The sequence below is a fragment of the Pezoporus occidentalis genome, unplaced genomic scaffold, assembly GCF_034315485.1.
Source record: "Pezoporus occidentalis ecotype Australia unplaced genomic scaffold, CSIRO_AGI_Poc_V1 ctg99, whole genome shotgun sequence".
Classification (NCBI taxonomy): Eukaryota; Metazoa; Chordata; class Aves; order Psittaciformes; family Psittacidae; genus Pezoporus; species Pezoporus occidentalis.
In genome coordinates, this window is record NW_026916358.1 from 1238757 (window position 1) to 1264835 (window position 26079).

General features: G+C 38.5%; 1 protein-coding gene across 2 annotated transcripts in view; it reads right to left on the reverse strand.

The window, feature by feature from the left end:
- The window catches only part of RGPD4 (RANBP2 like and GRIP domain containing 4), a 32373-nt gene that overhangs the window by 4536 nt on the left and 1758 nt on the right, over window positions 1-26079 (reverse strand). The window contains exons 2-27 of one of the 2 annotated variants that reach the window (XM_062606943.1): window positions 25682-25749; window positions 25088-25199; window positions 24053-24205; window positions 23014-23244; window positions 22431-22576; window positions 20693-20885; window positions 19912-20002; window positions 18892-19101; window positions 18223-18401; window positions 17955-18130; window positions 17558-17681; window positions 16555-16716; window positions 16082-16219; window positions 15847-15993; window positions 15145-15327; window positions 14971-15054; window positions 14036-14174; window positions 13769-13866; window positions 8646-13197; window positions 7543-7617; window positions 3260-3424; window positions 2420-2512; window positions 1343-1527; window positions 593-788; window positions 364-462; window positions 49-191 (exon numbers count right to left, since the gene is read on the reverse strand). In XM_062606943.1, the coding sequence (XP_062462927.1) occupies window positions 49-191; window positions 364-462; window positions 593-788; window positions 1343-1527; window positions 2420-2512; window positions 3260-3424; window positions 7543-7617; window positions 8646-13197; window positions 13769-13866; window positions 14036-14174; window positions 14971-15054; window positions 15145-15327; window positions 15847-15993; window positions 16082-16219; window positions 16555-16716; window positions 17558-17681; window positions 17955-18130; window positions 18223-18401; window positions 18892-19101; window positions 19912-20002; window positions 20693-20885; window positions 22431-22576; window positions 23014-23244; window positions 24053-24205; window positions 25088-25199; window positions 25682-25749 (8142 nt within the window). The remainder of the gene's footprint in view (window positions 1-48; window positions 192-363; window positions 463-592; window positions 789-1342; window positions 1528-2419; window positions 2513-3259; window positions 3425-7542; window positions 7618-8645; window positions 13198-13768; window positions 13867-14035; window positions 14175-14970; window positions 15055-15144; window positions 15328-15846; window positions 15994-16081; window positions 16220-16554; window positions 16717-17557; window positions 17682-17954; window positions 18131-18222; window positions 18402-18891; window positions 19102-19911; window positions 20003-20692; window positions 20886-22430; window positions 22577-23013; window positions 23245-24052; window positions 24206-25087; window positions 25200-25681; window positions 25750-26079) is intronic. The other variant, XM_062606944.1, reaches the window with a different exon arrangement.

Below are 26079 nucleotides of genomic sequence, written 5' to 3' on the forward strand. Positions count from 1 at the left end.
CAGACATGCTTATGTTAATGTTGGTTTATATGCCAAAAGTCACCCTACCTCTGGTAAGGACACAATCGGCTCAAAGTGGATATCATCACTATGTACCACCTCATCATCACTACCACCTTCATCTTCATCTGCTTTACAGGCTGTCTCTCCAAACACAGCTGCTCCTGTATTTGCCCATTTGAAGTTTTTATCTACAATTAAGAGAGTTACATTTTAAACTTTGTGGAGTTTTTTTCCTTCATGACAAGAACTTGCTAAAAATTGTGGATAATTGATTATCAGTAGAACTTTGGTGCACAAAGGGTGTGATTTACGGAACAAAAGTCCAGATGAGCGTCTTTCTTAGAGACTAGTTTCACTCACCTTTTGAGCCAAAAGCAAAGTTTCCAGAGTTTTTGGAAGCCAGATCTGCAAATGACAAGCCTGCAGTATTGCCGAAACCAAATGAGATGACTCTGTTTTCTGTCAAAGAAGAGGAAAAAGTCAAAGGTTCTTCTCTGCCTCATCTACAGAAAAGCACAGTTAGGTGCCTACCAAAAAAACCCCAAACAGAACATACCCCTGACCATACCTTGCGTTGATTCTGAATCACTTTTTTTAGTTGACAAGTCTACAGGTGTGTCCTCAGCTGATCCAGTCTGTGATACACGTACAGTTTCTGTGGTGGAATCTGGTTCTTCATTGTTGGTAGCTGACTGAACAACGACTGTCGCTTCACTGGTTGATGCAGTAGGCACCTCTCCCTCACTGGTACAGACTAAATCACTTGAACTTGTAACCTCATTCTCCTGAGATTAATAAAAAAGGAAAGTAATAAGCAAATAAGCCAGAAGAACCTAGTATTCACACCACCTCTCAGGAGGCTTAACAGTCATTTTAGACAAAAGAAAAACAAAAAAATGGGAAGAAAAATTGTTGTTATAAGCTTTCTGAAGTTTCTCCATTACACGTAACATGCAAGGACATTAACTTGACAAAAAAATTGAAGTATCTCTGAAGTATTATGCTTTCAAAGAAACTAGCAACAAAAAAAAACCCCACACCCAAAAAGCCAACTATGATTTCCTGAAATTAGTTAGTCCTTATCTATACACACATTAGCAGTGATTTTACTACCCAAAGCAGTTTATAATTTATGAGAACAGCTGTACCTCCTTTCTCTTCCCAAGGAACTTTAGATCCTAAGCTTCTGTTTCAGTGTTAGCAAAGATCTGAGGCACAGCCAAGAGTCAAAGTTTTCCCCCATTGGATGTTTTAGCTCTCACAAGGTGAAAACCATGTAAGCATGTAGATAAGGCAACTGTACAAGTTTAATGACAAATAATAAAGATTTAGCTCTTACTTTTGTTTCTTGAGTTTTAACTTCTGCCTGGAAGTCTTCTGGACTGTCATCCTCAGTATCACTGCTGACGCCACACACAGATGTAGAAGGAACCTCAAGAGTTTCTGTTTCAGCCTTCTCCTTAGGAGCTGGTTTCTTTTCCCAAGTAGTAGCACATTCTCCTTCACTGTTGGATTTACTTTTCCCTGTGAAAAGTGAATAAAAAGAGTAAAAATCAGTGGAAAATAGCTGGGAAGGCTGCTAAATACCAAAGTAATTTTTTTCACATCTACACTATAAAATAACCTCATGATAGCCACAGCAACTTGAAATCAGACTTCCAAGAGTTTTTTCAAATAGCACAGGTGTTTAAAACAGTGGAAGTGAAGACTGACTTACTTAGCTCCTGCTCCACCAAGAGTGACTAGAATTCATCATACCTGGTTTGCTATGGATACCATGAAATTTCCATGCAATGATGAAGAGCTCATCTGGCAGTTGCCAGTACTAATACCTTCCTATAGCATCTCTTCACATTTCAGACGACTCAACATATACCACCTCTTTCTAGCACATATCCTCGAAAACAAAAACAAACCCGAACTTCACTTCTAGAAGTACCTACCCAGATTTTCAGTTACGGAACACAAGTCTGAGGCACACCCAAAGCAGACATAAACATAAGATGCAAATTCACTCTTCCACACCTGTATTTTTAGTATAAAGACAAAGCATCTTTTTTTTTTCTTAATTGAACAGTATTAACTCATAAGCTTAACTTAAACTATCTGCAGAAGTAGCAAGTATTCAAAGATGCAGACAACTTTTATCTTGTACAGCATCAAACCAAGCTTCATATTCAGAAGGGGCTTAAGGTAGGAAGACACACTGATGTTCTTGTTAGAGGCCACCTGAATTGTATGTTTCTAATTCAGGTACTACTTTACTAATTAACAGTTCAATGGACTGAGCTTAAAGCTGTATTTTGAGTTCAGCATCACTGCTTCTAAAAACTATCGCAGGAGACAAAATTAATCTCAGTGCCCTGTGTCCTTTAGAGTTTAAAATTTCTTTTGTTTTCTACATTTTAAGACATACCTTTTACAGGATCTTGCAATTTCTTTTTCTTTCCTGAATCGCTGGGATAAAGTCTTCCATTAAGTTTCTTAACAGCTGTTTCATAGTCTTCATCTTAAATACAGGAAACAAGTGTAAGTTCTTAGTACAGAGTACTGAGAAGTCTGCATCCTCAAATACAGAGAAGTCTGCTAAGCCCTTGCAATTCACAAGCCTAGCAAGCATGCATAATTGTTACTTATGTTTTAAGAGTTCCACAGGTCAGCAAGTAAATTTTCATTTCCCACACTGCATGTATGTGCTTCAGTGTGCTACTGACACTTTTCTCAGCCCAGATTATTACAGATAAATGGCACAGATTTTGTTTTCAGAAAACACATTACTTGAGTGATTTTATTAAGGGTACCACTAAACAGAATTGGGAAGAAATAATGGAGAACTTTTAGATTAAAAACTATTAAGCTCGGGTATTTGTGGGCTTGTCTTCTCCAATTTTCTATTGAATACAATGCTGCAGAAATTCCATTTAACATACTTGCTGCTGAATAACTTAGGAGTAATTTAGTTGCATGCAATAAGATTTGATATAAATATGTCCAGTTTTAGTGTTAGGAGTTTGCTTTAGAAAAAAAGAATAAGCCATTAGTCTAGCATTTAGGGAACCTGAGCATATTTCTTTTTGATAAAAACTGCCTTGTATTTGTCTCTAAAAATAGTTACAGAAGTAAGCCTCTTGCTCAAATGCAATTATTTAGTCTTACCTAAACAACTGCATTGGTAATGTGTCAATGCCCATAAAACACTATAAATACCCCTTTCCCCAAAAAAGACAACACAAAGATCAACTTCAGCACTCCTTACCATCGTCTTCATCACTCACATATCCAGGCTTATTCTTGTAACAGAAGAACGTTGAAGGTAGCTTGAGAAAGCCAGCGAGAGCTCTCTGTTCAGGGGTCGGTGTTAATTCATAAACTATTGTAACCTCATCAGATGGAAGATCATCTTCTGATGTTATCTTCTCAGCTTTTTACAGAAATTGAACAAACCATTAAAACCAAGTAATTTCAGAACAGGGAATAACATTAGCCCTATACTGCCATTATTAGAGAACTGAATTCATTTTAAGGCAGTTAAAAATACATTTGGAGCATATATATATATATATATATATATATAATTCTGTTGATGCACAGGAAACAAAAAGTTACAGGATGTTAAGACAGAGCATCCTGTTATGAAATTCTAACCTGCATGAACAATTATATCCTATACTATTGGATATAATTCTTTGGAATTCCAAATACCAGAACAGAAACAAGCCTGTTTCTTTATATTGTTATAAGGATTAAGTCCTCCTGTCAAGCAATATGCCTATGGAGAAGAGGGACAGAGGTGCTATCTAGAGGTAGTGAGGCAAACTTCAGGCCTGAAAAAAAGTGAAGTTGTCTACAGCAACATGTCCTACTGCACTGCGTAAAAATGCTTTAAAAGTTCTAGAAAATACTAAACAGAAACTGAACAGAACTTGTTTCAGATTAACTATGGGAAAGCTGAGCTTTTTATTAGCTAATCTCCATTTATCGCGACAGCTGTTGCTGCAACTGCTATTGTTACAAAGTTAAAAGTAATTTTTAGTTCCACTTTGTTGAAGAACAAAATATACTCCTTTCAGCCAATTTAACTAGCTTTTCTAGCAAGGGCAAATACCACTATCAGTTTTACTATAGTTTTTTCTCCTCTCTCCTTCAACATGAAGCTGTCCATTCCACTTGTACTGAAAAAGAGAAAAGCAAAAACCAAAACCAAAACCAAACTCCAAACAAATAACCCCCCTCCCCCACCCCACCCCCCCAAAAAAAAACCAACAAACCCAAACAAAACAAACAAAAGCCAAAATGAAACAGTGCCTAGTCAAAGGTTAAAGCTGGAAGCACAGCCTAGAGCAAACTGCCTCATGTATTCTTTGGTAGAGGTTTTGCTCATTTGGGTAGGGTTTTAGTGTTGTTTTGAGAGGGAGAGTTACTGGGGAAAGGTGTAAAACATGAATGCTAACTATTTATAAGAATTAACCTATAAAAGCACATCAACATCCATGCACTGGCTTTTTCAAAGAACAGCTGGATTACTTTAGTAAGTCAATCTATGTGTCAACATCCTCCAGGTCTGAGTTAAACTAGTCAGGAGAATTTGAAGCGTGCTCTCAAAAGCTCACTGTTCATGTCATTAGAAAATACTTGGTAATTCTGTAGCACAAAGTAGACAGTGGGAACCTAAACCTTCAGCTACGAACCAGACCACTGCTTACTTCCTGAGGAACACCAATTTTCCTGCTCATGCAATTCGGTATTCATCATTGCAAGAGCATACCAGGACAGAAAAGAACTGCAGTGTTTATAGACATCCCTCTGATCCTCTGACACAACTGACACTAAAATAAAACTGGTTTTTAAAAGTAGTTTTCACCACTAGAATCTTCCAGTAGATTAAGAGTATTTAGAGAATAGTGGAATAAGAGCAAATTCCAAAGTACTAGTTAAAATTTAATACATTTCCCCCCCTCAAAGTGTTCTTTCTGCAACCTTTTTGCCCCATTTGACCCTCCCTTTGATTTCAAGTTAATCATTAAGTACCAGTGTAGCTCAAACTGTGTCATGAAGATACACAGGTATCCTGCATATTATCATATGTTTTATTCTCTCAGATTAGCTGAGCAAGTGTCTCAGTTGAACTGAGTAAATTTGCACCAAGTTCACCACAGAGGTTTAAGTGTGCAGTATTTAGTTTTACAGCCATTAAAGGTTACAACATCAACAAAAAGTTTTCCTTAAGATCACAGAATTTTCAAAAAAAGAAACCTATCTTCAACAACAAAATGATTCTTCCAAAGTCAGTCAGGTAGATGGTACAAGTGTGAGCTTCCTTTAATCTGAGCAGTATAAAGCTAGCTACAGATTATACAGTTCATCATATTCAACAGACATCATTCCCAAGGAACTATCACGCAGTCTCTTTCAGTAGCCTTTGTGCAAAGTAGCTGAATAAGACAAATATACTATAAAGTCACTTCATCTTAATCCATAGGTAAAGTTCTCCATGAAGATGGTCTATCAAACACCACTGGATTAAGATTCTAGTGTTCCAAACGTCCACTCAAAAGGCTTCAACAATAAAGATTAAGATTACAACATGTATTTGCCCTCAGAATAGGAAGACTGAGCAAGATGCTCACTGGTTCAGTTAACTCAATTTCTACTCACCCTCCCCACAAGAAAGTTAACTTCCCTTATTCAAAAATGCTGCAAACATCTTAAATATATTTTCACAGGCAGCCATGAAAACCAAGAGCCATGCATGCATACATACAACTCATTCTTAAAAGACTTTTGGTTTTGTGATAATAGTACTTTCTACTTGGGGGGGGGGGGGGGAATCCACACAAACCATTGTTAGTATGTGGAAGGCACAAAAAAATTAGAATGTCATGCACAACAGTTTTCACTGCTGAACTGTATTTTTGCTTTTGTTTCAACTGACATTAATACCAGGGAGGCCTAAATATCCAGCTAGTCACAATACTGATTTTTTTTTCCCCCTTTCTTCTGGATATAAAAGCATCAGTTTAAATCTTTATGCACGTAACCAATACAGTAACATGCAATTGTCAACTTTGATTCACTTGTAAAGCGCTTGCAAAAGCTCATGACCTGACCTAAGAAAAACTTAAGTACTTCTGCAGAGAGGTGCAGAACTACTGTGAGGTTATATTTCTTTTGAATGCTGCTCTAGCACAACTTAGAAACTGCTCCCTGAAAGACATCCCCCATGAGAAAGCCTCAGATTATATTTACACTGATTAGACTTCTCAGTCATACATTATTAAGCGAAAGCTCAACACAAAGCCATCAAAAAGCTACACTGAAGACAATTATCAACTGTATATAATCACTAAGTATATAATCCTACCCTAGGTACCAGAAAAGTAAACGTGAAGAACAGTCTGAAGTACTAGCAAGGCATATTTAGTCTGCTTTTTTGTAAACACACACACGCCCTCACACACCCTAAGTGTAAAAACAGGATCAATTTGAGGCAGCAGCAGTTCTTGCCCATATGCACTGGCACAAAATGCTTAATCACTTCACATTATGGACATTGACTGATGAAAAACTTAAACCTAATTGTTAATAAACTCCATGCACAGGGATGCCTAAAAACACAGAACAGTTGACTTTAGATCATATATACAGGTGTTCAGTGTTTAGATAAGAACAGCTCCTCCAGAAATACAATTTTGGGAAAATGGTGTTTGGAATGACATGGTATTTTAAACAATGCAGGGCACAAAAGACTGTCTCATGTGCAGACAGCAATAAAAATTTGCTTTTTAAAATTAAAATGCTGTTGAACTGTGTAAGTTAAGTATGCCTACAGCAAGCATACTTCCAAGAAGCACAGTTAGTAACCAATCAAAATACAAGCTGTAAGTTTTGGTTACAGATTCTGAATATAAGTAAACTGGTTACTCAGCAAAAGAGTTCTGGCCAACTAAGGTGCACTTCACATTATACAAGTAGTATCTATCTATCTATCTATCTCCAACTCTTCAGCTACTGCCTTTCTCCTGTCTACATGCTCCTTTTTTTCAGAAGGGCTGTAGTTAACACTGATGATCTGGAAACTGAATTAAGCATTTCCAATAGGGAGGCTAAATATATTCAAGCATACTACTGTACAACCTGTCTTGAGATCTTCAAGCATCTCTCATGGAAGTGGAAAACTAAGAGATGGGTTCTCTAAAAGTAACAGGAGAATTTAATTTCTTTAGAAAAGGGGAATTTGAGAGATCCACTGTGCATGTTCAGTAAAACTGTGCCAGATAAGTGCAAGAAAATAAAGCAAGCAGAAGCTAGAAGCTTAAACAGGGCCATCCATTGTGCTAGCTCATACTAAGGGCTAGAGACATTCTCCAATAGGACAAACACAGTAGTCAAACACAGTTTTAAGGACTCTTCTTCAACATGCACATTAATTACAAGGATTACCAAGCCAACTGCTTTGCCACAGTTGGGTTACTGTCCATGCCTGCTCAAATGTTTTGATCACACATTCAATATCACACATTCAATGCAGTACATAAATACCTTTACTATCAGGTTGCAAAGGTGTGCTTGTCCAAAAGGCCATTGGATTAGATTTAAAAAGGCTAAAATTAAATCCTAAAAAAACAAATCGTTTGGATATAAGTGTTTACCTGGAATTTTAAATGGGTAATTCAGCCTTATCCAAGTTCTGGAAGCACTCCGTGGTTGTATTACACAGCAGGAACTTTCATCTGCTAATTCTGTACAAGCTTATCCAACCCATATAGACTGCAGCTATCTTCTGCCATGTCACTTGATTATTCTTTAGTTAATAAATAGACAGTATGTCTTGATAATTGAGACTAGTACGCAAATTAAAAACTTATCACCTGATTAAACAGCCTTGCACTGCTGGGAAGCGGTACATGAAGCCTTCGAAGAAAAGTACTCCACCATTAAAATAGTAGTAAATCCCATTTTTGTCACAAAGACACTTCATCACTTTATAGTGATTATCTTGCAGCCACAACTGCAAGTGCATCTTTTTCAGGCAGTGTCAGAAACTATATAACTGAGGATGTAGTCACATGATCTCTTTTCAGGCTAAGAGGCTAACATCTGGTGTTATTTAAGCTACACATCGGAAATTACAGAGGCCAATAATTAAGACTTTAAACATATGTATAAAAAGTACTTTTAGCATACCCATCTGTTCAATCACGGGGATAATTCAGAATTTAGCTGAAGCATACATTTGCTGTTCTCACACTTTACCACTCAGAGCAAAGGCCCAGGTACATACACTACCAATACAACTACCTATTTAAGTCTCAGAAAGTGAATCCACAGCTTCTTTTTTAAACATTTAAGCCTGACATTCAGGTACAGCACTTCAAAGTTATAGCTTCTATTAGAAATCCCCTTTCTCACTAATCAATAATACCTCATCTTGCATCACACACTTTCATTTTTATAAGAAAATAATTATGAATTGAAATTCACTCCTTTAGTTGAAACTTGAGAACTTGTGAAGAAGCGGGTATCTGCATTACAACTGCACAGAACTACACGTTATGAAGACAACAAAGAGTAAGGAATAGTGCAGAGATGACTGCTTAGTAAGTTGCACGGCTGAATACATTACTAGTTCAATTGACACTCACCTTTTTCCATAATTCTAAACGAGAAGTTCGAGGGTCCATCTTGTGTTGAAGTAGGCAAGTTTTCTACCTTGCTGTCTAGAGGCTTCTGAGGAGCACTAGAGCTTTTTGCTGGTTCAGAAACTTCCACTTCTTTCTGCGCTGTGTTCTGAGCCACTGGAATATGGTCTTCACTCTTTTTTGGAGGATTAAAGCTGAAGCCAAAGAGAGAACCAGTAGCTGATGTATTTCCAAATGTGAATGTCTTTGATTTTTCGTTACTAAAAATGCTCTTGACAGATTCAGATCCAAATACAAACTTCGGAGGAGAAACCACTGTTTTTGTTGGTGTTTCTGTAGTGCTGGACACCTCTGAAACCTCTACAGTTACATCAGAAGTATCATCACCGTGGTTGAGGTCAGTTCTTTCTCTGGTAGTTTCTTCCAAGACAGCTACAGCATTTTTACCACAGGGAGATTCCTTTGGTGTATTTGCACGAGAAGAAAGAGGGGTTATCAGTGTCTCCCTCTCTTGGGCATGCTTTGCTTCATCAAAAATTTGCTTAAATGAGTCTGCAACATCTTGCAGCTTGAATCGGACAGCTAGAAGTTCTACTTTCCTTTCCCCATCTGCAAAGTCACATGCTGTCCATACCCACGCTCTATCAGACCCTTTCATTTGTTGTATATTCATATCTGGTGTTATTCTATGGTTGGCACATAGTTTTAGTACCTGGTCCCTTCTCATTACGATACGTACTTGTTTGTTGTCGTAGTTCTGCAGTATCTTGATATCTCCAATACCTCGCTCTTTCCACTGATTAGCATCTTTGTCATATCTGTAGAGCTTAGCTCTGTGACTGAAGACAACCTGCTCATTTTCCTCACCACTGGTCACTTCCACAAGATCAGGCAGAGGTACCACAGGTTCAAAGTACTGCCCATCTCTCTCTTCTTCTTGAGTAACATCAGAATCTTCATCTGTGCCTACTGATGTTCTACTCTGGTTCTGTTTGGCAGGAGATTTGGATGGGCTCAAGGCAGATTTAAAGCTGAAACTAAAACCTGTGGTAGACTCTCCAAATCTAAACAGATTTTTCCTTACAGGGCTACTTGCAAGAGGTGATGCATATACAGAACTACTTACACTATCATCCAATGCTTCTTCACGCAAATCATAGTTATCCCATTCCAGAGTAGGCCCAGTACTTTCAGCATGCGGCTTTATAACCAGATCAGAAGTACTGCTGGCACAAACAGAGTTTACATTTTCCTCTTCTGACAGTTTAGTTTTGTCATCTGTCAGAAAGGTTTTGAGATCTTTTAAGCCACACTTCATTTCTTCTGCTTTCTGTATAAGTTGAGCAGTCCTACCTGTATCAACAAGCTTATGGGGTGTCTGCAGTGGTATGTCTAGTAGTAGCCTCTGACATTCTTCAAACTTCTGTTTGAACTCCTCAGCCTGCTCTGGCGTCTTGAATTTTGCTGCCAAATGTTCCAACTTTGCATCACCATCAGAGAAGTCATTGGCCATCCACATCCATGCTTTGTCTGAGCCAGACAGCTGTTTCAAGTTCATTGTTGTTGTTATCCAGTGATTTGCACACACCTTCAGTACCTGCTCACGCCGCATTAATATTCTTACTTTGCCATTAACTTCATTTTTAAGAATCTTCAGGTTGCCCACCCCACGTTCTTTCCACTGGCTTGTTTCTGGATCAAACCTGAATAGCTTGACTCTTTGGGAGTACAACACTTTCTCATCTTCCTCTCCTGTAAATGGCTCTACTTTTTCAGGCATTTGAACTATAGGTTCAAAATGGATATCATCACTATCCTCTGTCTTATATACATCATCATCCTTCTCGCCAAGGTCAGCAGATGTGTTGGCTTTGTGATCCATTTTAGAATCCTGTGAAGAAAACAGCTTTTCACCTGCGCCTGAAAAGCCTTTGAAGTCAGGGTCTTTTTTTCCAAACTGAAAGCCTTCCCTGGGAGTATTTTTTGCAAGTTCGGCAAAAGTAAAAGTGCTGCTATTCTGCCCAAAAACAAAGTCACCTTTCCCCTTGCCTGCTGCTTCTTGAAATTGGAATGCAATTCCACTATCTGAAGGCAGTTCCTTTTTGTCTTTTTCATCAGTGCTTTTTAAGAAGCCAGTTGTACACTCTTTGGATGGCTCATCTTTCTTAGTGGTATTTTTATTAGACTCCTGTATCCCAAATTTAAATCCGTTTGCAGGTACTGGCATTGCAAAGCTAAATCCTTCCTTTGCAGGCTTAGTTTCAGTATCAGTAGGAATCTGAAATGTAAATGACGGTGCCTTGCCTGGCTCAAGACCAAACTTAAAGCCCTTTTCTAAGAAATCACACTTAAAGCCTGTTCCCAGCTGTCCTCCAGCAGGTTCAGGTAACTTACATTTCATGCCAAGAGCAGGAGCTGGTGAAGAATCACCAGCAGTCTTACCAGATGGATTTGGTGTTTGGCAAGCTACGCAGGCTGGTGAAAAACCTTCATTCCTTACAAAACAAGTACTACAATCCCACTGCCCTTCTTTTTTAGTAAAAAGCCCTTCAAATCCGTTTTTCTGTGGCTTACTCGAATCAAACTTGGGAGCAGGGGATGCCTGAACAGTAGGCATAGGGGCATTTGGCTGACTTTGAGAGTTAGGATCATGACAAGAACGACAGTTCACATCTTTTGCTTCGTTTTGGACTAGGCATGCAGAGCACTCCCACTGACCTTCCTTTTTAGAAAAAGCAGTACCCAAGTCATTTTGAACAGCCTTTGGAACAACTGCTTGGCCAAATTTAGAGGAAGTTTCTTGACCAGATATTGCTGCATTGGTTTTGTTCGGATTCTGGCAGGCAACACCCTTGGAAGCAGTGGGTTCATTTCTCACTGAATGGACAGTGGAGTCCCATTGACCATCCTTTTTAGCAAAAGCAGATCCAAATGTGTCCTGCACAGTGTTACCACTGGCTTTGACACTTTCAGCAGTACCAGTTAATGGCGTGCCATGTGTTGCCCACATATCTGGGTTTGGATTTTGACACGATACACAACTCTTCACAGTTGCATCATTTGGAACTGAACATACTTTACACTCCCATTGATCCTTCTTCAAGAGATGCTGCTCAAGCCCACCAGAAGAATAGGTATGCAGAGCTTCCTTTCCAAATGAAGAAGTGCTAGTGCTAAGTGCAGCTGATGCAGCTGTAAGGCTGTCTTTGTTATCAGATTCACTGCTCACCCCATTTTTTGGTAACTGAAAGCCAAAGTTTAGGGTCCCAGAAATGGATCTGCTAGGCTCCTTGATGTCCTGATTTGTTGTTTCCCTTGTTGTCCCACTACACTGAGTCGCAGATGCCTCGACATTTGATCCCAAGGTTTTCAAAATATTCTGAGACTCCTCAAACTTACTTTTGAAAAGCATTGCTTCCTCAGGTGTTTTAAATCTAATTGCAAGCTGTTCTGGTTTTGGCAACTCATCTGCATAATCTACAGCATGCCATACAAATGACTTATCTGATCCAGCATTTGGAGTTAACTTCATATCAGTATTTATGTAGTGATTTGCACAGATTTTCAGCACTTGGTCCCGTCTCATTAAGAGACGAAATTTGCCAGATACTTTATGTTTCAGTATTTTCACATTGCCAATACCCCTTTCTTTCCATTCTTTAGTTTCTGCATCAAAACGAAAGAGCTTGCCTCTGTTGCAGAAGAATTCTTCTTCATCTTCCTCACCTGTCTTTACTTCAATCTTGTCAGGCAGTGGCACCACAGGATCAAAATGAGGACCATCATCATCCTCATCTCCGCCATGGGTGCTTCCTCCCTCTGTTTCATGACCTCTATTGGCCAAATCAGAATTTGAAGTCATATATAAAAGCTTGCTTGGTTCTTGAGCATGAAATGTATCTCCCTTCTCAAACCCCAGGGTTTTGTGTGTATTTTGTCCCATGCCCTCTCCAAAAGAGATGCCTGGAGTATGTTTATTGCCAAAAGTAAAGGTATTTCTTTGACTGTTTAAGCGATCGTTAACTGGCTTTTGTTCCATGTATCTGTCATCTTGTAAAGGTTTATCAGATGTCAGAAGACTTAAGAGGCTGTCATTGTTACTAAAAGCTGTATTACCAGACGGTGTTCCAACTTGAAGAGAAGGAAAGGTGAAGTCTCCATCATTAGACTTGAAGTTATTGTTGAATTTAAAAGTTGTTGGCTGACTCAACTGTGCTGGTGGTGGCACAGGTGGTTTTGATCCTTCTGCTGTTCCTGGCTGTCCAAATTTAGACTTTGGAGTTTCTACCACTATTGATTCTACAGGCTTTGTGAAATATCCTGGTTTAGGCAATGATGGATTTGTGCTTGCTGGTGGAACACTGTAATTGTAATAATCATCACCCACACGGGGAGAAATGAGTCCAGTAGCAGGAGAATCAAAACGCAGAGGTGTGCCATATATATCTTGGGAAAACATACAAGAAGGGTTTTGCAGAGGTGGTGTATGCATCGGCTGTTGGTAAGCATATATATGCTGCTGAGGTGCAAGTCGGTTCATGCCATAGACAGGAGCCTACAGAAAAAGTAAAACCAAGTGCTTTGCTTATTATGGTAACATAGAAGACAAAGTCTTACTGTGCTGAAGCCCACATAATGTACTCTTTAAAGCAGGGCAATGCTTTCACATGAGTTCAAGCTAATTTTAACTTAAACTGATTAGTTTAAATCTTGAAGGGCATCTGAAAACAAGGGGCACAAGGCGAGTGGGTTGTGGGTTTTTTTTTGATTTTTTTTTTTTTTTTTTTTTTTTTTTTTTACAAGAAAACCTTGAAAACCCCATTCTGTTTTGCCATACAACTTGTGGGGGGGAGGGAGAAAGTTGTGTGGAAATTAAGTGCTTGATATCATACACACCCTGTAGGGGACATGTACTACCACATTACAGACGTATTGCGCTGGCTTTCCCTCCCAAACTCCACATCCCCAGAATGAGGCAGAGATAAATGATCAGTTTAACCCCAGCAATTCAAGTTTACCAAACACTATTTAAGGAATTGCGATTACATCCAACTGCATACAGAATCAAAAGTGGTCATTTTCAGCAGATCGTTGGAAATAGTTTAAGTGGACAGATCTGTTCTTACCTTTGTTGGTGTTACATTGGGTGGGGCAGTTCTGAGAAGATACTGAGAGTTATAGGCAGGTGACTGGCTGTAGTAAACAGAGGGGCCAGTGGTAGCAACTAAAAAAGAACAGCAGGAAAACAGTTTATACTTAGTTTTTATGTTGTTGTTTTAAATGGACTCTCCCCAGCAATCAGTTTTTAATTTTGAATCATTAAAACAATTTACATTATTTTCAGAAGTCTTACTTGGTTTAGCTAAGCATTTAGACAGAAATTCAGCAGATACCTGTTAATGGAGCTTCGTGAAGATTTTGTGGTCTCTGATAACCCTCTGACATTGTATCTGCTCCATAGCTTTCGGCAGGCCACCGATGAGATGATGCATTTGAGTTGGAATTATTAAGTTTCATTTCTTGCATTTCATTCTGACAAGACAGTGTGCCAATCAAGGGTATAAGTATGTATTACATAAGCATTTTTAGAAGAAAACAAAAGGAATGATCCCTACCCTTTTGCTAGTTAAAAGAATGCTCAAGCTCAGGGGAAGAAGGGGAAAAAAAAAAGGGATACTCCTCCCAGAATCATCCAAAACCTGCCCATGCAGTAGCATCATAGAATCAACTAGGATGTAAAGACCTTTAAGATCATCAAGTTCAACCTTTATCCCAGCATTGACTGATGGCTGGAAGCCATTACCTCTTGTCCTGTCACTTGTTACTTGGGTAAAAAGATCAGCCACCTCCTCTCTCCATCCTCCTTTCAGGTAGCTGTATAGAGCAATAAGGTCCCCCCGAGCCTTCTCTTCTCCAGACTGAAGAATCACATCTCCCTCAGCCCTTCCTCAACAGACTTGTGCTCTAGACCCTTCACCAGCTCCATTGCCCTTTTCTGGACCTGCTCCAGCAGTACAAAGTACTGCGATTGTATTCTAAATCCAGAAATAAAAGCATCAGACCCAACTGGAAGAGAACCAAGCTGATGAAAGAACAACTCTCTGCATACAGTCCTTAGGCTGCCTCTACACCCCTGCCCATGTCCCAGGTAAGAGTTTTCAAGCAAAAAGATTTACTCCTGTACTCAATTTAGGTGGATGTTTATAGAAGATAATTTCACAGATTTAAGTAGTAGTCCCAGAACTGTAAGTTAGCCCATGCTATTATCACTAAATCCTTGAAATCACTCAAAGTGTTCTTCACTGGATATAGTGACAAAATTGCTTACCTTTAAAGCTTCCACTTGCTGACAGATCATTTGAAGTATAGACCTGTGATCTTCTGCCCACTGAGGAGGAGTTTTAGGAGAAAACTAGGGAAAAAAAAAATAAAAGAGCTATTTTAATCATGTTAAGTTTCTTCCAACGTAACTATCCCCTGAAATAATAATTACTTAATTTACCTTGTAGCTCTTAGATGGTGAAAGAGAGAACCTAGTTGGTGATGGAGTAGAGTGTTTCACCTCTGAATCTACAGCTCGTGAGAGACCATTTCTGAAGGCAGGGACACCCTCCTCAGCATTCTCGCCAAGCTCCTGGATCACTGTATCTAGCATTTCCCTCACAGTTTCAATAGACACTGGCAGCTGCAGAGTTATTTGAAACATAAGTCACGATTGCAATTCTCCCTCAGAGCAAGACAGACTATATTCAGAATTCTAGTTGAGCAATTATAAGGTCTTCATTACAAAAATACTCTTTTCAGCAAAGCTGTAAACCTGCTTTAGAGGCTAATGTAAAAAACATGAAAAATTAACATAATTAACTTAACAAAACCAATTCACACAAACATTAATTCTGTTTTTTCGAACTACTAACCTCTACAAAAAGATAGCGGCAAAAGCCATGTGTTTACATTACAGCTTTTAGCCACAGAGTAGTCTGAATGGTTGAATGAACCAGCTATAGTCTGGTTACAAAAGTTACCCAGTTTATCACTCCACTAGTGTTAAGCAGGTTATTTGATATGAGCAAAGAAACAGGTTCAACTTGCCTTCATGCAGAGCCTGGTCTTAAAACTAACAAATGCAAACAGCTTGGTTTTGAAATAATAACTAAAGCCACGACACGTCTTGAAACAAGTTTTTAAGGCAAGAATTACTTACTTTCTCAGTTACTGACATATCTGAGGAGCTTTCCTCAATGATCTTCATTAAATAATGCTTGCTTTTAAGAAGATAGGTTTTGTGCTCTTCTTGTTCTTCTGGCAGCATGGTATCATTTTCCATCTCTTCTGCCTTTCTTTGGAAGATCTAAAGAACAGGATGGTGATTAACTAGGAACAGTCAGAAGACAACTGAATAAAGCAAATGATTTTAGGATTAATGCAATTTATAATACCATGGCAAGATTCCAGTATGAAACCACACTGTTAATAGCTTCAAATGCTAATAAAGCATCATCAGTTTTGCCATCAACTGCGTCCAACATTGCAAATGCTATACGCGCCTCTTCTTCATACGCTGCAACCTGAAAGACCTACAAAGAAAGTGAAAGACAACTCATACCTAACAACGTAATGACACAACCATTATTTTCTTTTTATTCCTGTAATCAGGGAAAATGTTTTTTAAAGGAGGCTGGTACTAAGGGTGTTTACTGCCTTCCAATCATAGTTTTACAGGTTGTAAATAAAGTTGTAAGGGAAGATTCTCCTCCCCATCCCCCCCATCAGACACTGATATTATTAAATCTCATCATTAATGCTTTCATAGCAGTAACAGTACAAGTCATACAATGCAGAGAAAAATACCAGAAGTACATAAATTTATGACATATACCCTCTCTTACTTCAGCTTTGGCTTAATCTGTACCTGAATGTCTACACTATGGAAGTGTTTGAAGAGAGGATCAGTAGGTTCAGGAATACTCCTCTTCTTTTTGATGATTTCCAGCATAGGCAAAACTTTCTTCCAGTAATAGACACTTCGCCCAATGTATTCCTTCTGGTCATAGAAAGAGTTAAGGCTAATGCCCTGGTGAAGAAAAGAGAACAGAAGCAGAAGTTTTTCAACAAATTCAGATATCAACAAATTCTCCTGATTTTTTGAGAAGTCCCAGGAGTGCTTCTCTGAAACACGAGATGAACCTCAGAGGGGTTATCTTCAAAACAACCCCTATCATAAGACAGACATGGACCTGTTGAAGCGAGTCTAGAGGAGGATCACCAAGCTGATCAAGAAAGTGGGAGCACCTCTGCTACAAAGACAGGCTAAGAGAGCTAGGCTTGTGCAGCCTGGAGAAGGCTCACAGGAGACCTTAGAACAGCCTTCCAATACCTAAAAGGGGCCTACAAGAAATCTGGAGAGGGACTTTTGACAAGGGTGTGTAGTGATAGGACTAGGGGGAACAGCTTTAAACTGAATGAGGGTAGATTTAGATTAGAAAAGTATAGATAGAGGATAGATTTAGATTAGGAAAAAAATTTATTTACTGTGAGGATGGTGAGGCACTGGCACAATTTGCCCAGAGAAGCTGTGGCTGCCCCATCCCTGGCAGTGTTCAAGGCCAGACTGGCTGGGGTTTTGAACAGCCTGGTCTAGTGGAAAGTATCCCTGCCCATGGCAGGGTGGTTGGAACTGGATGATCTTTAAGGTCCCTTCCAACCCAAACCATTCTATGATTCTAAGACACTATAGCTTAAGACAGCGTACTTCATAGGGTGACTAGAGCAACTAATTTTCCTGACAAAATAAACAGCCCTTCTCAAGAATATATTCTCAATCTCACTCCTCCCCCAATGTCTGTTTATAGTTTGGAAAAATAAGAGAGAAAAACACCTCAGCTTCTACACGGTTAAAAATAATCTCAGCTTACTGTTTTTTGCAGGCTTTTTGCCCAGTGAATGATTAAGGAAGGCTGAAGGCCATGCTTCACCAGTGTTCGCAGAGTACTTAATCCATGCTGTACGATAAGCCTCAGTTTTGCTGCTGTTCCTGGTCTAAATATCAGAAGAAGAAACATTTCTTGATTAGTATTCTCTTTTTTTCATTTGTTCACACATCATGGGCCTGCAGTTTTTGTCCCAAGCTGCCTCTAGTTTAGAAATGCATTGCTAGAAACTAAGATCCCATTTTTCAAAATCTTTCAAGCATACCAAATCCCTACTACAACAGAATGAGTCACAAAATAAATCAATTTTACAAAAATCTTAGGACCAAGCAGAGGCTGCCTGAAGTCTTAGTCAAATATTTCCAAACTGAAAAAGCCTTACGTTGTTTTTCTCTGAATAAGAGTACGAACAGCATCCCACCAGGATTTTTGCTTTTCGGTATAGAGCTGTTTGCACACTGGCAATGGTAAGAATTGAGGCTGATGTGCACCGTAGTGAGAATTAAACTTTTCTTGCAATTGTAAGTTGCTGGTGAATACCACCCCAAGGAGGAACACCTAGTTTTGCAAAAATAAATAAATAAAAGGTATTAAATACCAAAAAAACCTTAAATTGTACAGCACATTTCAGAGTTTGACTGTTTACTTACTTCAAGGTCCAACAGGCAAATGGATTCAGGAGCGTCTGTCTCAAGTCTTGATGTTTCTTGGGGCAAGTGAAAAAGCTGTTTTAGCCATTTGCGCATTGGGGGCAAGACTGACATAGAGTTCCACTGTAAGCCAAGCCACACAAGGTGCTGGAGACTGTCATTGTGCATTCGAACAGCACCTATGAAATAAAACGCAGCTGGATGCAGATGTCCACTTCCAACAAGTCAACAAGACTTGCACCTGATGAAAGCTGGATTTCACATTTCACTCTGTCAAAGCAGCCAAAGGTATTCCGCAAACCAACTAGCATTAAGATTCCAACTTTCATTTAAGAAAGATTACAAACTTCAAATTAGCCAAGTAGACAGTTCAACTGAGTGCTCAAGCAATCTGAGGGGGATGACTCTCAGATTTCCCTTCCATCCTTATCATATGCAGTTCAACAGGCAACTGTTTTTTAGAAAATCTGTTCATTTCTCCCAAATCTTTAAGGAATTATTAAAGAAGCACTTCTTTACTTTGTAAGAAAGTCTAAGTCTTGCCTAGGACATTAGGGCAACTTTGGACAGCTATTCCAGGTATTTGTCTTCTGTTGCAATATGAAGTATGTTTAGAAGAGATTCTAGTACAGAAAGTTGTGCTGAGTTTCACAAAGTAACAGCTCTTACCAATATCATATTTATTAAGTTCCATTTGCACTGGTGCTTGTGTACTGATATTTCCAATATCATTCGTGCCAATAAAAGACCTCTCTCTAGAAGCTCCACTCTCAAACAGGCTATCAAACAACGTAAAGGAACCAGTCTTGTTTGCAAATGATTCCACAATCTCTTTAAAGAAGTCTTGCTTGCCATGGCTTAAGTTCAGCAGCATGTGACCTAGAAAACAGAAATATCACTCTACATACATAAAGCAGTGAATGCAAATAGCATTTGATACACTGGACTGTTCTTGCTACCACAGGCTGGGTAGGAACTGGGACTTCCCCTTATGAAGCTTACAGATTGTTATGTTCTCCCTGTAATTAGGTCAGTGTTCCAGCACATAGGCTTTCCAAGCTCTTAGTGACAACAATCCCAAGGCATTTGTAAATCCAGTTCTTCAAGAAAACAAGGCCATCTTATTATTACTACTATTCTAGTAGGCCTTGCAAATGTCCTTAAAATAAGTAGCTGTCATACAAGTAGAAGCCTGTCTTACCAAAAATACATTCTGAAAGAGCTGAACCTGATGTCTAGGGGGTTTCACTTGTTTTCATCTAGGTCCGCAAGAGTTTTAGACTGGAAAACTGCCTATACTTAGCGGCAAAATGAGCAAAGCTGATTAACAAGTAAGAGGATGGAAAGGACACAGATATTTTCTTTTCCTATTGGGGCTAAAAATACTAGCAAAATAGTATTAGCAGGCAGAAGCCATTCCCAGTAGTTTAAGAGACCATGAAAGTTAAATTCCATTTTAGTTTGCTGGAGAAGCAAAAAGGAAACATCCGTAAAAGACATGCTCTACTAGCATGCTAAAGAGGAGAAAACATGACTTTAGGTGTCAGGACAAAACTATTGTTTTGCAGTCAGAATCTAGGTTTTACTACATACTGAATTGTTAACATTACACCTCAAAATAACGAATGTATTCTTTAACAAACCACTTAGCCTTTAATGCTGTAACACTAAAATAGAATTATTTATTACCAGACTGGCTTTTTCGATCACAGGCCAACATTTCTAGTGTATCTTGTCCAGTTTGATCCCCCTTTATTAGTTTTGACTTTGGTTTAGGAACCTGGTGAAGCATGGAGAAAACTGTTACAACTTTTTCCACAGTAAAAGCACATCATTTACATCAGTCTTACCAATTCGGAAAAAAGTTTATTTATAGTGATGAAAAAAATACACAATTCATTCACAGGGTACCATGTCACATATCCTGGGGCAGGAAGGAATGGAGTGGGGATTCAACCCAAACCCCAAAGTGAGCAGTTATAGATATTACAAGTAACATTATGTGCCCACAGGAGCAAGTAATACCTGGAACGCAAGCAGTGGCATAAAAAAGGACAAATTAATTTTACTTCTTAAAGCACAGATTAAGCTTGAGTTTTTAGTTCTGTCTACACAAAAGGCATATAGGAACTACTCAGCTCATACCCCTCCCTCCCCATAGCAATAAGCCTAATACTTAATATACGTATCTGTATTATAGAAAAGGGAATACACGGGGGGAAATAAACTCGCTGACCTTTCACAATCAGGTTACTCTGACAAAGGAAACAGGTAAAGATACATATTTACCTTATTCATGTCATTTGAATTCTTAAAGAATTGTGAAAGGGTAGGGTTTAGCAAGTAAGGAGATAGTCTTTCTTTATGCATAAAACATTAGTTCATCTCAAGAATACAGGAGTTCACACACGTAAACAAAAACATTTCAAGAACTGCATCAACTAAAGGCATAAACTGAACAATTACTTACTTGGAAGCTTATCAGATAGCACAATGCTGCTAGTTCAGATACAACTCTCCACTGTGCCTCATTGTGTTGAGCCATTTTCAGTAGCAAAGTTCCAGCATGCATGTATAGCTGTCCTTTCATTTCCACAAAGGTACGAGACAACTCATCAGCTCCATTCACGTATGGTTTCACTGACTGAAGCACACGATCAAAACTAGAATGTAGAGAAGACTGATTCTAAAAAGAGCCCTGGTAAAAGCCATAGTGGATGGTTTTGGTTGATGTTACTTAACTATGAATTGAGTAGCTTCATAAGTCAATGCTTAGTACTCCACTGTTTAAACCTGAGTTGCACTATAAGGTACAACGATGGTCTCAACTCCCAAAGTTCTCAACTCAGTTTACTGAGTAAAACATACTAAATATTACTTAGATACTTAGTCTTTTTCTCAACACATCTTTGCACAGCTGCTTTCGAAACTATCCGCCCAAACCATGTCGATAAACTTGCTCACTGCTGCAGATTTAAATACATGCAGGAGGCACTAGTCACTCTGCTCTTCCCTGTCATTTATCAGAAAGGCCCAAAATACAGCTAGACAGGCTCTTCAAAAATAGAACCTACCATAGAAATCTGAGTAGCCATAGGCTAGCATACAACCCCCACTTAGGCTTTCCAGAACACAGTTAAAACACTCTTTCAATTACCCAACAAAACTAAAATGGTTTGTTAACATTACCATGAGCTGGAAGTGCTTCAGCCTTTCACTTTGAAAGGCTCTAAAACAGCAGCAGAAAACCCAAGATGGCTTTGGTCAATATTAGAGGAGAAAAAGAAAATAGAACATACTTGGATATTAAATATTCCTCATCCATTGTCTGTATTGCTTCAACAACTCATTTAAGATTACCAGACTGAAGAATACTGTTTTATAAATTATAACAGCTGTTGCATACTTAAGGAACAAAGGTAAATCAATAAAAGCCAGTAAGGAAAGGAAAGATAATGGGAAGAACACAGACTTTAATCAATGTACTGACTACAAACAATTGGTTTTTACTACTTTGGGTGTGTCATAAATGATATACCTTGAAACCAGCTAGTTTAGCTGGCCCTGTAACACCACCGATTTTCCCTGAAGGAGAGTGTTCTTACTGCAAGTGGCTTCCTCCCTCCCACTTACACTACGTATCTGCAGTTTCTAATTATTCCAGTCTGTTAATTTAGAACAAAATGACCAGGACAAAGCTGATATACAAGAGGTGGTGCTTGGTTTTGGTTTTGTGTTTTTTTTTTTTTTTGGGGGGGGGGGGGCTCCCTTTTGTTTTGGTTGGGTTTTGGTGGTTTTTCTGTTTGGTCTGGGGGTGGGGTTTAACTGTCTGGGAAATTTGGATTAGTCAATTGCTGAAGTACAGAACAACATTCTCTTACTGAAGGGGAAGTAGGGATAAAATAAATTGACCCAGGATATTCACGAGTTTTCTGCACTGCTGCATGGTGACTATTCAAACAAGGCTAGCATCTCTGTCAAAAGATAGAGCTTGGGATTCAAACCCAGTAAGAATAATCCTCAGTGGTTAGTACAGAGAATCTCCTCTCCTATCCACAAACACACAGTAAAACAGAAGCTTGGTAGATGTTCTGTAACCCAGGAAACAATAACCAATCAACCAAAAACCCAACAAACCCCCAAACAATTCTTACAGAGTTGACTGGGTTGTTTTTTTACTACAGAAAAATAATTTTACCAAACAGTACCTTTCAAGTGCCTCTCTGCATTCCTGAACATCTCTAGAAGAAAGTGTCATTCTTACAAAGCTGGAGTAGGCCAGCAGATGATCTTTCTTGATAGCTCTCCAGTTACTTTTATCAGACTCCAAGTCTTGTAAAGATTCCAGATATTCCTAAAGAAGAAAGTTCATCACAGGATCAGGAACAGTCATCCTTCCGGAAGGCAAGGGCAGTACTTCTCCAAAACATATTAGTAGCATTTACTGCATAATCCAGTTTCATAGGTGAGACCTTAACGCATTCTTCAGCAGCAAAGTTCCAGGGAGCTATTTGCCTGAGCAACTTTATCCCCAGTGGAACTGCTGTACCTAACTCAAGCTTTTGATGTTAGAAACTCAGTATCTCTATAAGGCTCAATTTTAGGGAGAAAATTCCAATTAAAAACGAAACCAAAAAACCCACAAGATTTTGTAATTCCACTGGTTTCAGCAGACTTGCAATTGAAGGAGTTATCACTTGAGAAATAGGTGACAGAGTAATGACACTAAGAGAAACAGACCAGTTAAAAAAATATGGAAGACTATCACAGGACCAAAACATGATTAAACACCTCAAATGTCTCTACAACACAGGAGCACCATTCCAAGCTTGACTGCAAAGGTATTTTTTTTTCTGCTTCTTGACAATGGAGCACAGCATCTCTTAATCTATTATTTGAACGGTAGAGTGCAACTAGTCTGATGTTTATGTAGACATCATCTGGTCTTGCATAAAGTTCTGCTTGAATCAAGTCAAAAAGCTGATTCCATCCTTCTTCACCTTTACAATCCAGTAACTGCTCCTGTTAAACATGAAGGCAACATGTTAACACTCCATTTCCCACGAGTCTTTTCAGCAACTCCAGTACCAGTTAGGTTTTTTTCCTCCAATGTACAGACTACATAACTCAAACTACACTACTCTTAGTACTTCTCAGGTATTACATAAAGTCTGACAAAATACTCAGATGTTTTAAAATTGAGATAACTATCATAGAAGCAAATCCTCAGAAGAATTTGCCTCTTCTCAACAGTAAGAAATGCTTGTCAAACCATGTGGTTCAATGACAGCATACCCAGCCGTAGACTACTTTGCTTAAAAAAAAGCCAGACGTGGTTGCTGTCTAGTTACACAAAATTAATATACCTGTGCAAAAGTGCGATTGCATGGCTGAAAACCTTTACATTCTTTGTGAATTACATTTCTCACATTTTGTAGAGTAGATTTTAAAACAAAAAAAACAGATTTTAAAACAAAAAAGAAGTGTAGAGCAAGAAAATCTGAGTTCACAGACCTGCTATCTTCTTGCAAGTGATAACAGAAAGATCAAGTAGTACCTACTCTTCACTTCTTGAATGTGATAGCTAACGCGGTTTCTCAGTGTTTTTAGAGGATTAACCTTGAAACATTAAAGCCTGTAGCTGCAGCTTTCTTGAAAGATAGACTAAAGTGTCAGACTACAAAAAAAGTAATATCTAACAGATTTTATAACGAAGACTCTAAACCAATGTTGCCGAGAAAAGTTTAGCACCAGGTGATACACAAAAAGCATTGCAGACAGATGCCACAAGTTTCTTTAAGCCACAGAATAGAAGTAATTTGAAATTTACCTTCAACCTGTAAACAGCAGGACTCCCAGGAAAGAGCTTAGCAGCTCTCTCAACCCAGTATTTTGCTCTTCCATCAGTAATGTCATTATTGCATAGTAACTCTGCAATCTTCAATACAAGATCTTTCTGTGTTGGGTTCAACTCCACAGAGCGCTGGTTTTTCCAATGAACAGAAAGGAGGAAAACCAAAAAAAGTTAACTCGATCTTACAATCCATATACAACAGGAAATAGTTATCCCTCCACAAACAGACCCAGATGTTCAAATTAGTTAGATCTACCATTATAGAATATATTAAGAAAAACCTTTCTAAATGCCTCCACTAGTTTACAGCACCCAGATACAGCTGTTGAAATCCAAAAATCATAAGAGAAATAATGCAAAAGCCAGCTCCTCTGCATCTACCTCTAACTACTACTATACACAGGCAGTAGAACTATAAGGACCTTTAGTCTAGCCAGATGTGGACACTTTATGAAGTGTGATAGCACTTCATGGAGTTGTGTTGGCAAACAGACTTCTGAACACATCATCTACCTCCACAAAACCAGAACAAAGACATTCCAATCAGGAATCTGACATTTATATGCTCAGCTAATCAAAATTAAATTTGCCTTTCCCTCCTGCCCTTACCTGCTCCAAAACCAACCAACGAGAAAACACATTACACCTACAGTCTTCTAGTAGCAACTAGATTCCTGTTGTCATCACAGTCCACATTAAGGAATTTTACAACAGTCACAGATCCTTAGTCCAAAAGGCAATGTATGACATGGTAAGAATTTTACAGATCAAGTACAGAACAAAACACAAAAGCATCAGCTTAAAATATATACTACTGAAGGAAGAGATATGAATTGTAAAATTTCCTCTACAGTACTTCATTTGCTTTCCAGTGTCACATGTGAATAAATAATACAGTTCTTCACAGAACATGTTTTCTTCTATGGTTTTCAGAAAGCCCAGCACGGAAGAATTTTAAAGTCCATTTACAAAGGAACAAGGCAGGACATCTGGGGTCAGTGCAGTACTTACCTTGTAACACCCAAAAGCTTTTTCTACGTTATCCTCAGCTTCATAAATCTGTCCAAGAAATCTGTGTGCTTTGGGATCTCTCTCTTGTACGTTGAGGTATGTAGATATGTACCTACGGAGGGGGAAAAAGTCAGTGACTTTACCAATATTTTCCAACATTCCCCCCTCCACCAAGCTGTAATGAATACTTAATCTGCTGTACAGGAAAGTACAGACATATTTTGTTCTAGATACTTTGTCTGGACCTTAAAGTAAGAAACAACACAGTTTTACATGTACAGATGCTACTCACTTGCCAGCAGGTATTTCTGTTTATTAAAAAAAAAACAACCAAAAACCAGCAGTAGTTAACAGAAACCGTAAGAACTACATAATAAAAGAAAAAAAAAAGTAATTTTAACCAGGCAAGTTTTTCACTACCACGTAACTAATCTTCTAAGTTGTTGTTTTATAAAGATTTAAATAGCACTCCACCCACAATTACTGCTACCTTAAAAGAACATGATATTGATATTGTTTTCTCTGTTCTACTTCACATTAGATTTTCACTTACACTTTAGAGAACAGAAAACCAGACATACATCAGCACATTACCTTTTAGCAAGTTCATATTCTTTAATTTCAAAATACAGCTTAGCAAAGAGGAATCCTTTCATTGATTTCTGAAAGAGAAAAAAAAACGACATACTTTAGACATACAGTACTGTTAAAATAACTCAGAAGGATGACCCTTCTTTTCAGCAATGCATAATACTTCTAAATGCCTGAACATGACAACTCATTATGAGCTCAAACCCACTCCTCACATTCAAGGGTTTGGAAAGATGTAGGATTAAGAATTTAAAGATTAAGAGTTTTTCCTATAACTGACAAAAGCTTTTGCACAAAATAGAGATTATGAGCGAAGCAAACAAGTCGCACACATGTGGAATTTCATAAACACTTCTGATTAAAGAGAAAAGAGTGTCAGCTACATTTAGTCTCCTTTTTTT